Below are 12,079 nucleotides of genomic sequence, written 5' to 3' on the forward strand. Positions count from 1 at the left end.
AAAACAATGTTGTAATATTTTTTTTAATATTTTGATTAAAAGAAATGATATGCAAATAATAAAATTATATATATTCTCTTACACAATTTACGAATTTAAAAAAAAAAACCTTCCAAGAAATGAAATATTTATTTAAAATTATAAAATGTTTAGGGCGAAGTCGAAAAAGCAGTCCTTCCTCCATCTTTCCATATTCTGAACATAAATGGCGGATTGCTCTCCTCCTCCTCCTTCCTTCTTCAAGATCTTGCTCGACCCATCTGCTTCTCACCTGGTACTCATCTTCTTCATCCTTCTCTATCTGTTTTCATCTTTCTCTGAATTCGATTCATGAAATCATTCGATTTTGCAGCCATTGCCACATGCTTTTGTGAGCAAACACAAGATCCCTAAAAACCCAACACTTCAAATTGCAACAGGAGGGTATTCATGGCGATTGACAATTGAACGAATTGGTAAAGCTTATTGTTTCGGCCATGGATGGAAGAATGTTGTTGAAGATGCCCAGTTGGGTTTTGGGGATTTTCTTGTTTTTAAGTTGGTTCATCAATCCACCTTCATAGTTTCAGTCTTTGCTCCAAATGGGTGTGAAAGATTTTTGCCCTCCTCAAAAATCAAGGTTGAAGATGATGTTGATGTTGATGTTGATGTTGTTGATGATGATGATGATAGTAACGATGGTATTGTTTACGAAGGTGGTGGTGATGAAGATGATGATGAAGAAGAAGAAGAAGAAGATAATGATGATGATGATAGTGAAGAAGAAGAAGAAGAAGAAGATGATGATGATGATAGTGGCAGTGGTGGCGACGGCGACGGTGGTGATGATGATGATGATGATGGTGATGGTGGTATCGATGGAGATGATGGTGATCCTTTCTTTATGACGATTATTTCAAAAACCCACAACAATCTTTTGGTAAGATTTATGATGAGTATTACAATTCATTTTAATTTGTTGGATTTTGCCTTCTAAAACTGTTTTCAACTCATTTATTGGTAATATCAGCGGCTTCCATCGGAATTTGTTGAGTTGGCCGGAATCGGTAATCAAAGCACGATAACATTGAAGAATCTTGACGAACATGAGTGGCGATTAGGCATCCGGTCGGAGAAAATAGCCCGGACGGCAAGATACCATTTGTCGCCGGGATGGCAGGATTTCCGGCGAAGTAATGAGTTATCAGAAGGAGATGAATGTGTATTCAAGTACATCAAAAGTGAAGGGAAGTTATCACTAGTAAAAATCACCAAGAAAAAACCGATGGCCAGACAGTCACCAGTCAAAATTCCGGCGACGGAAGTGGTCAAGAGGAAGAGAGGCCGGCCTGTAGTGAAAGTGAATGCGGTGGCCAGACAACCACCGGCGAAAACTCCGGCGAAGAAAGTGGTCAAAAGGAAGAGAGGGCGACCGTTTAAAAACCGTCGTCCGGTGGATGTCCAAAGCGGAGATGATTGTGTGGAGGTGGTGCAAAGAAGACCATCAAAGAAATCTAGGGTTATCTATTTTTGAATCTTTTTTGTTTTTATTTTTATTTTAATTAAATTTCGAGAAATGCATGTGAATCCTATATTTAGATATGAAAATATAAGAGCAGATGGGGTTATAAATGAACAGATTGTGTGTTTCTTGAAGGGCATGTTCTGATATTGTGACCTTCTTCTCGACACAGCCTACAACTGTATGCCCTCTTTTTCGAGTTCTCCGGAGTTTCTGTGGCGGCAATTGTGGTTGTGGTGGTGGCGGCGGTTGTCGAGTTTGTTTGTTGGAGGCACGTCCGGCGGTTATGTCCAGGTTTTCCGCAAATACTGCAGCAGGGCTGTTTGAAATTTTGAGGATCAGATTCGATTGTTTCGTATTTCTTGCAGGTTCTTCTGTTATGACCCTTTTCGCCACACAGCCGGCATCTGAACTGGCGATCTGATGAAGTTTGATCGAGTTCTGGGCAGTAGTGCCGTCTGTGCCCTTGTCGACCGCAGTTTTTGCAGTAAAAGCTCACTCCTACATGAAAACCCGAGAATCATGGATACGGGTGGCAGAAAACATAACAAAATATGGGTCATTTAGGTCGTGCTCCTAATTGAAAACTCATTTTGGTCTTTCAAAATGCTAATAATCATATGAACGAGTGTACCTTTCATGGAAATGCTTCTCCTGTGTCGGTTTTCTGGATCGCTAAAGAAGGCTTTCATCGATTCAGAAGCACGTTTTCTTGCATCAATATCCCCTTTAGCTTTCTGCAAAGAGGGATCAATCACCACAAATCAATATCTTTATTTTAAGCTCGATATATGCTATTTACTTAGATAATTTAGGGTCTCTTTGTTAGCAGTTTAATGAGCTCAATGGGACTCTTGTTCGGTCAGCTATACGTGACTGTTTGGTAGTAGCCTAATGATATAGAAAGTGGCTTATTCAGTAAGCTTATAGGAAGAACGTTATGCAGAAACTGCAATTCCCAATTAGAAAAATGCTCATTTCATCTATGAAAAACTATTTCAAACAAAAACTTTCTCTATCTATACAGACAAATTAATCCACACAGACAACTTTATTCTTCTCTCATTCTCCGTACTCCAAGTGGGTCCCATCTAACCTCCGCTCCAGAATAAATGCAGACAGTAAAAAGTGCACAATTTTATAATGATAAACGGGTAAGAAATAATAGAGGCAGTCATTAGGACCTTGATTGCAGCCACTCTTTGAGCATGAAGCTTGGGATCACCATGGATGATTTTCATTCTGTTGGTAAATAGTCCAGTTTTGGCATTGAGGCTCTGTAATCACCCAACTAAAGACAGAAGATTAAGCTCATGATCCAGTGAATCTTTGAGCTTTTTTCAAACCATTTTTAAATATAAAATTCGATTAAAAATGGAAGGAAAGAAACAAACTTGCTTTCAAAGATCTACTAATCTTCAAACCAACTTCTGGAGATGGAGACTGGTATACGCGCTTTGATTTTCTCCTTGCGGCCAATTTTATTTCAAGATTGTCCACTTCATCGTCTTCCTTTACTTTCAATGGAGAACTGAATGCAAAGTAACATACATGACAACAGACTCATATAATGAGTTGTAGACTTTGTAGTTTTAACCCATTATACTTGACTTTTCGTTGCAAAGAAACCATTCTTTTTTGTGAAGATGCTAAAAAGAACACTATGTTTTACAAGAATATGAGAGATTTTGGAGAGACTGTGTCAAAGTGTAATGGTTCTTTTTGGATTTACTTCTCCATACATTCCCCAAATCATCCTTTCCTGCAAACCATGTGCTTTTGTTTTTGGCATTTTTGATGAGTGGTTGTTAGTAAGCAACAAAAGCCAAGTATGATAGTTCAGAAAGCCAATAATTCCATCCATGATTCATACATGAACTAAAACATACAGAGATATAGATTTACACTTGACTTTTATCATCATTCTTGTGATAAAACTAAAGAATACAATGTTGCAAGAATGAGAGATTTCAAACAAAAAAGTCAAGTGTGTGGTTCTTCTTGCATTTTGCCAATTTTTCACAAGCGTCCATTTTTGCAAATTATAGTGTTTTTTGGCATTTTCGCAAGATTAGTTACTAATTTACTGCAAAAAGTCAAGTATATTGTTTAAAAAGTTGATCATTCTAACAGTAATTTGTAAGCCAACGAAGACACAGAAATATATCAAGAAAACTAATGTGTAAAGTAAAAGCAAGACTGAAGATGATACATTGAACGGGCTTTCTCCCATGGTCGTTCATCAATGGACTCTTCCCAAATTACACATTCTCCTGAGCATTGACGACATGTAACCATACCCTGCCATAATCCAGTCTCAGGGTTTTAAGTAAAAGACAGAACTTGACATGGTAAAGAACCATAAATATCACACAAGAATTATCTAAAATGTTAACTATGGATGATGTAGAAGAAGGAACATATCTGACTTATGGGAAACCGGAAGAAAATCGCTATTCATTCCAAAATTTAGTTTTCACTACCCGTCCGAAAGATAACCGAATACAGTCACAGACTGCATGAAACCATCAGTTTGAACTAGAAGGTAACTTGGTTTTTGGTCAGTTTTTTTCGTGCCATTATCTTTTGGCAGTTTGGTTTTTCTTGTTCCAAACTATCTTCTAAGCTAACTATATGTAACACAGACGAAGGATCGTGTGAGAATAGGAGCTAAGGTGAGAAGTGTAAGAAGGGATTTGGACCCTTGATCACTTTTAATATTAAACCAACCCATGAATTGCTCTTTAGAAGGGAATTGATCCGGTGTATTTCGTTAGTGTTAATCTAATGTTTCTCTTCAATTAGGATTGATGGAGATCCCTTCATTCTCACCGCAACCCAACCCACATAACACATTACTTCCTAAATGTTGGATTTTAACTCTAAAGTCGGTTGTTCTCTATCTTGCAAGAATCTTAGGTCCCATTTGTTTTCACCATCAACATTTTTGGTTTGTGGGCTTCATTTATGTGTTGTGAGTATAACGAAAGAGGTGATTTTGGATTCTCTAACACTTGGGAAGCACAAAATAAAGGATGAAAAATACTACATAATGAATGCAACCTTACCTTGCCATGACACTGTGAACAATCTAATCTTGATCTTTCAATGCCACACATTGTGCAAGGGGTGTAGCCCCTTCCTCTGCAACTTGGGCAAGGCAACTCTCTTATGTACTGACCATTTGGACCAAACCATGACCTAGGAGTTGAACCACTTGGAAGAGCTTTCCTGGAATTGAAGTTGCATATCAATGCTTTGGTGCTAAAATTTTGAGGTATTAAACAGTAATTAATGAGATTGATAAGAAAAGAAACTGTTTGGTTTTATATAATGTAATCTATTCCACCAGAGGCCCAAATTTCCATTCCAGGTTAAGCTTAGGGAATGGAAATTTATTCCCATTATGAATCCCCTGTTTGAACCAAACAGCCCCGAGTGTAGAATGTTCTAACAGTGGTATTTGCTTCCCCATCATCATCATTACAAAGTTTTTTTATTCTTCTGATTTGTCACTATTGAACAACTTCATACAAATTTGACTAATAACCAAACCCTTCTACACAACTACATGTTCAGTTAAAGGTTGCAACGAATAAGTCCAACGGCAGGAACACATATTTAGGTGAATGTAAACAGATATGCAAATTATAATGTTTTAATGGTACTGAGATGACTCACAACCAAAATAATCTATATTTAAGCTGCAATCATCAAAATTGCCATCCATCAATACTGAAAACCAATCTCAATCAAACCAGAAAAAATAAGGTACTATGCATAAATTATAGATATAGAAAACTAAATACATCAACGAAAATTATCACACTAAAAAGTTGTAGGTTGAATACTTCAAATCAAAATCGACTTTAATCATGGAAGGAGGAAGAACAATGGTTTAAAAGTTAACAAATTAGGACTAATTCATAAACTCATCTAATCCAATTATAAATTTCCGAACAATAAACTCGTGTAGAAATACAGAAGAAATACCTCGGCTGCAGATCCGCAGAAAGTCCAAAGAGATCTTCGGAAGGATCATAACTCATCTGTAATCAACCAATCAATCAACAAAATCAGATGGCATATATATATATAGAGAGAGAGAGAGAGATTGATTGATTGATTTTGCTTGCCTGTGATTGTTTGGGATGAGGTTGTGAGGAGATATGATCATCGTTGAAAGAGGAAGAAACAATTAAGGGAGTGAAATCAAAAGAATGCTTCCTTTTACAGTGTAGGAGTAGCCAGTATTTGAAGTTTTTGTTGGTGTGGTTCCGTTGAGGGATGATTGCTCGAAAGGAAGAGCAGATGGATGAAGAAGCCATTAGAAAGAAGTTGCAGAGAGGGTTTAGTTGGCATGAAGAAGATGAAGTTGGTAGAAAAGGATGTGTGGACGTAAACGAGATAAACGATATCCCGCGAATAAATTGTCCCTTTTCGTATTTTATTTTATCGAAATAAATTATTCAAAGAACCCTAAAGAAGAGTTTTTGAATGGTTGTGGTAATTTTGTTTAATAAAAAAAGGTATATTTTTTAATAGATTTAATACTCTTTAAATGATTTTGTATTATTGGAGAGTCAATGAAATTTATTTCCACTTCATCCGCACTTTAAAATAGGGTTGTACATAAAGTAAGTTGGTCAGACTAAAGACATTTGAATAACTCAACCCACTATTTACGGTTTAAAAAATCTTAACCCAACCCAATGCAAACTGTACGGATTAGGTCGGGTTGAAACTTTGGTATATTATTTTACAACATAACTAAGCGATAGTGTTTAAATGTAGTAGAATCAAAATGATAGAAAATTAGAAATAAGCCTAACAAACACAAAGAAAAATAAAATAAAATTTATATAAATAAAAAAATAAAATTACGGTTGAAATTGTGATATAATTTTGAATAGAGCTGCTCATGGGATTGGGTTAGTCCAATATCCCTGATCAAAATGCACATATATTAATTAAGGATTCAACAATCATATTAAATTCATGGTATAAAAAGACATAGGATTGGGGTTGGTTCAAATGACCTTAATCTAATTCAAATTCAATACCGATTGTTTTAAAGATTAGACAAATCGACTAAGGAGCCGTTTATCTAAACACTTACCCGGTAAGTACTTATCAATAAAATTCAACATTATCGTTTATTTACTAGACAATATTTTATTCAATAAAACGCATCGTATGCAACTTTTTAATAAACAGTATATCACCAAACCAAAATTACGTTAAATAAAACTCTAGAAAACAACACAATTTAAAAATACAAAATATCAAAATTGAATATAAGATATTAATTGATACATATTAAATATTACTAAATATTAAAATAACAATAAAACTAAAGGGCCAAATTCCTCGTATAAAAACTTCTTGTTTTATATTTGATATAGTATTAGACTTAAATATGATATAACCTGATCGAGACAAAAATATATTTTATAGAGAAATGAAACAAAATTGGTATTGTTATATTAAAACCGTAAACCTACAAAAAAAATTACCCGTTTACCTTCGTCAATCCAGTCTTGTATAGTCCATGGGTCCGGTCTAATTCGCATACCAAACACTGTAATTTTTCTATTGAGTGAATTACAATGTCCTTATTTTAAAATATTTATGGATTATATGTCGTTGTGGTTTGTATTTTATAACATATTGGGTCCCTAAATCTAACTCCATCCAAATGATTCTGTTAACTCAGTTGGTGTAGAGGAATGTAATTTACTCTTCTTAATTATATATATATATATATAATATTAGAGAGAGAGAGAGAGGTGATTTAGATATAGAGAATGATTCAAACGAGAACACCTTCATTTTACGAGAACATCTTGTTACTATAAACAATCACATGTGTACTAAATTAAAAACGTGGACAACTTTTGGTGTGATTTAGGTTGCAAGTTAAGTCGTTCTTACATCACTACACCCCTCCCATGTGTTATCATGTGTGATAAATGTGTTCTTGATGTGATACTATAATCTATCAGGTATGATATTAAATCATAGATGCAAACAACCTTTGGCACGACCTAAGTCGCAGGACACCTTGTTCACACACCACCGGTTCCTCTCACGTGTGTTATCACATGTGATAAAAGTATTATTGTAAAATGGAGATGTTCTCGTCTGAACCTCTTCACATATATGTATATATAGGCGAATGATTGTTTGAAAATTTAGAGTTAAAGTGAGAAGCGTCAAAAGGGATCTCGATTTTGATCACCTTTAATCTCAAACTCACCTATGAATCACACTTGATACGAGGATTAATTTGGTGCATCTTATTTTAATGTGCATCCAAGCGTGGAGATCTCTTCTTATGCTTCTCACCTTAACTATTTTTCTCACCGAAACTCAACCCTATATATACTCTTGTAACCGAGTTAACTGGATTATTTGGATAGAGTTAAATTTAGGGACCCAGTGTGTTATTAAATGCAAACCACAAGGATAAAATCCATAAATATTTCAAAATATAAACCTAAAGTGTTAAAATACACAAACCATAAGGACCAAATCTGTAATTCACTCTTTTCTCTTTGAACCCACCCAACGAATTTTTGTTGACAAGCATCAAAGTCTCAACTCTTTTTTTTTATATTAACATAGATATCCAACCCGTTATGTGAGCCGATTAATCTCTGGACGACCACCTGCTTTGCAGAAAGCTCGGAGTCACCGCATTTGAACCTCCATGGCCACAAAGAGATTTTTATTTCTCCTTGGATTTAAACTTGGAACCTCATGGTACTTTTGACCTTTGGAGCCAAGCTCAAACCAATCAAACGCCACCCTTGTGGTTAGTCAACTCTTCTTTTACGGTTTCAATGCTATGAACAAATATAAAAGGGACCTGGATAATATTTGATTAATCTTTTTACATTTCTAATGCTATGATCTGATTATAATGCTATGATTTTTACAATTTTTAATGCTATGATCTGATGATATAAAATGGTACAAATAGTTTACCTCTTAATAGTTCCATTAAGAGGCAACCTCTAAATCATTAAGAGGTGTATCTTGTTTGATAAAAGAAAAGTCTGTCTCTTAATAATTCTAAAACTTTCTGAATGATTTTGTATCCTGGACGTCCCCCTTAACCATTCAATACCCTGATTTCCTTGTAAATAATTACCAAACAATTATGTTTCATTTTACACTGTATAGTAAGATCATCTTAATCATTCTGATCACTTAATAGATCTAATGACCAATTTCACAAACCCACCTTTCCTTTATCTTTCACTTACTGAACTAAAACCCCCAATCTTTTCCAACCTCTTTCGATCCATTTCATCTCTCAACTCTTTAACATCCTTCCACCTTCCCTCTCCGGCATAAATGTTTGATAACATCACGAATGGTGTCGAGCTTTCGGGATCCATCTCCGCAAGCAATCCCGCCATCTCTTCTCCCAGTTTCAAATCCGAATGAAATCTAGAGGCACCAAGCAACGAACCAAGAACCGAACCAGAAACTTCAGGCATTTTCGACAATAACTCCCTAGCTTCATTTATCCTCCCGGATCTACCCAATATATCGATCATACAACTGTAATGCAATGAATTTGGAACCAACCCGTAGCCTTTCATCGAGCTAAAAAAGCCCAAACCTTTCTCAACTTTACCACCGTGACTACAAACCGATAAAAGACAGTTAAAAGTAGAAGAATTTGGCTCTACATTCTCTCGTTTCATCCATTCGAACATTTCAAAAGCAGCTTCACTCTCACCATTTTGACCATACCCAGATATCATAGCATTCCAAATCACTGGCTTTTTCGGTTTTATCTCGAATTGATTAAAGACGGAAAGTGCCCACGAAGATCGACCACATTTCATGTACATATTAACGAGTGCAGTAGCAAGAAATTCGTCGTAATTGATACCAGTTCTAATAGAATGTCCATGGATTTCTTTTCCGGCCACCAATGTCGATAAAGATGCACAAGCTGATAGTAAACTAGTGATCGATTTCTTACCTGGGGTTTCTCCAAAAGACTGCATTTTTCTAAAGAACAAGAACGCTTCATTGGCTTTTCCAAGATGTGTGAACCCGCTGATCATTGAATTCCATGTTGCTGAATCCGGTTTAAGTCCATCGGATTCCAACATCATAAACAGACCGATAGCGTTTTCACTTTCACCGTTCATCATCATCCCAGATATCATTGAATTCCACGTTATCAAGCTCCTGAAACCACAGAGTTCGTGAAAGATATCGTAAGCCCAATGCCAATATCCACATTTTGAATACATATCCAAAAGCGCTGTTCCGACTAACACATCGAGTAGCAAATCAAGTTTAATTAGAAACCCATGAATCTGTCTGCCAAATTTCAGATTCTTGAGATCAGAACAGGCAGATAGAATGGTTACAAATGAGCCACTATTCGGGTTTTGGTTCGACCATCTTAGCATTTCCTTAAACACTTCAAATATCGGTTGATGAATTCGATTCTGCAATAAACCAGTAACAAATGCATTATAGCAAGCGACATTCTTATCACAGATTCGTTCGAAAACAATTGATGCAGTCACAGGATCCTTACAATTCGAGTACATTGTCACGAGCGATGTAGCTACATAAATGTCGGTTTCAACGCCAATCTTGATCGCCCAGCAATGAACCTGGAACCCATCTTTCACAGCATTGTTACAACCAGATAACAAGCTAGCAATCGTAGCCGAATCGGGTCTGAGTCCATACTCGCTAACTCGTCTAAAAACGTCCAAAGATTTCTCATAACATCCATTCTGGGAAAACCCAGATACAAGAACGTTGATTAACGTTGTATTTGGTTGAGATATTTCGTCGAACACCTTGAGGGCACTAGCTAATAACACAAACTTCATGTACATGTCTGTAAGGGATGTGGCTGTATATATATCTGAATTGAACCCAGTTTTGGTGAGATGGGCGTGAAGCATTTGGCCATGAGGAATTACTTTGAGCTTCGAGCATGCTTTAAGAAGGAAAGGGAAAGTGAATTCATTGAGTGGGTGCGACTGAAAATGGAGCTTTGAAAATAAAGACAGAGCTTCTGTGTAAAATCCTGTTCCTACTAACTTCGATAACTTTCTCCTCATTTGATTTGCCGAAACCCTAGCCTCAAATCGGACACTGAAATAAATTCAAGAGCCAAGAACAATATCAAATTCGATTCGATATACATGTGTGTAGTACGACTTGCGAGTGTATAGTTTAAATCTAGAGTAAGTTACAAACTTGGTCCCTAAACCCTTAGGGGTGTACATCGGTTGGATTGGACGGTTTAGAGTGAGCAAACTAAAAATCTGATCGGATTTCGAATATGAAAATCAAAATCGAATATTAGGTTTCGGATTTGATGGGTTTCGAGTTGATGTCGGTTAGGTTTGGATTAAGCTATAATGCAAATAATATATATTCAATCGATGTTGAGGATGAATTTAAATTGATAAAATCAGTAGTAAATATAGAAATTAAAAAACATTTTGACTGACTAGAATTTAGGATTTTCAAAAGATAACCTGATATATATATATATATATACATATATATATATACATATATATATATAATATTTAAATATATATGTTTGTATATTGAGGTTTTCGGATGTGTTAGGTTGCTAAAGATCAAACCAATCTGAACCAAATATTCCTCCAAAAGTAAGGTCTTGGATTTTCGAGTTCTGCACAAACACGTTATTTTTTATTTGAACTCAGGTTCGGATTTCGGATCATTCAGGTTTTGCATAACCCTACTGGGGTTAACGTTTTTTACCCACTCTAGTATCAAAATAAATACAAGGAGCAGACTTGTGGTTTATATTTTTGCATATTCTGAATCCATACCACTAACGAAATCAAATAAATTTTGTTAACGAAGTTAAATAAGGAGGTATTTTAGTTTTTCTTCACTTTTTTTTTGTCTTTATTCTGTTTTTGTATGTGTATATATATATACACACATACCTTCACATATGTGTGTGTATCTATATATTTTATTTATATGAAATACACACACATAGAGACGCCCCCACCCCCATTTAAGGTGAAAACTCAATCTCTGACAACTTCTATCCCGAATGATAAAACCAATCATTTTTTGAGACAAAAACCTCCCCCTCCCTTTTTGGTTCCAAGACAACTCCCGGCCTTTTCGAGCCCTAATCCTTGATGGCTTTTTGAAGCAGGAGATGGAAGGTTGTGGGAACAGAGAACAGTGGTGTAAAGAAAGACGAAAGCAGTGGGGGCGGTGGTTACTAAGAAACTCACATTATATATTCACGTAGGTTTTATCAACAATGATCGAAAGCAATGGTGGAGGGGAAGGGGGTTGTTCATGTTATGGTTAAGAAGGAAGGGAGGGAGGGAGAGAGAGAGAGAGAGAGGGGATCACGTAGCCAGAAAAAGTGAGTTTGTGGGTGGTTACAATGGTGTTTGTGATAAGGACATAAGGTGGCTCTCTGACGAGTAGTGAAAAAGGGGTCTCCATGGCAGTGTTGGGGATTTAAAGGAGAGAGGAAGAATATAATATGATGAATCAATGCCCCCGGACACCGTAGACGAT

The 12,079-nt window shown here is 36.1% G+C and overlaps 3 protein-coding genes across 3 annotated transcripts; 1 reads left to right on the top strand and 2 right to left on the bottom strand.

Moving 5' to 3' along the window:
- Positions 1-119: 119 nt before the first annotated feature.
- Positions 120-1,528, top strand: LOC112523237 (B3 domain-containing protein REM20-like). Its single transcript, XM_025132760.1, has 3 exons — positions 120-274; positions 353-919; positions 1,010-1,528. Exons 1-3 carry the CDS (start codon positions 206-208, stop codon positions 1,511-1,513), a joined length of 1,140 nt encoding a protein of 379 aa, XP_024988528.1. The 5' UTR covers positions 120-205; the 3' UTR covers positions 1,514-1,528.
- LOC112523236 lies at positions 1,524-5,875 on the bottom strand. Its single transcript, XM_025132759.1, has 8 exons — positions 5,638-5,875; positions 5,495-5,550; positions 4,570-4,732; positions 3,714-3,802; positions 2,900-3,032; positions 2,686-2,778; positions 2,136-2,238; positions 1,524-2,002 (listed from the first exon to the last, which is right to left on the bottom strand). The coding sequence occupies exons 1-8, from the start codon at positions 5,827-5,829 to the stop codon at positions 1,605-1,607; spliced, it is 1,227 nt and encodes a 408-aa protein (XP_024988527.1). The 5' UTR covers positions 5,830-5,875; the 3' UTR covers positions 1,524-1,604.
- Positions 5,876-8,757: 2,882 nt separating this feature from the next.
- Positions 8,758-10,637, bottom strand: LOC112523643 (pentatricopeptide repeat-containing protein At2g02750). The gene has a single exon (XM_025133323.1). The coding sequence runs from the start codon at positions 10,609-10,611 to the stop codon at positions 8,758-8,760; it is 1,854 nt and encodes a 617-aa protein (XP_024989091.1). The 5' UTR covers positions 10,612-10,637.
- Between the last annotated feature and the right edge of the window lie 1,442 nt (positions 10,638-12,079).

This window comes from Cynara cardunculus (genome assembly GCF_001531365.2).
Source record: "Cynara cardunculus var. scolymus isolate 2C chromosome LG 12, CcrdV1, whole genome shotgun sequence".
In the NCBI taxonomy this organism is placed as follows: domain Eukaryota; kingdom Viridiplantae; phylum Streptophyta; class Magnoliopsida; order Asterales; family Asteraceae; genus Cynara; species Cynara cardunculus.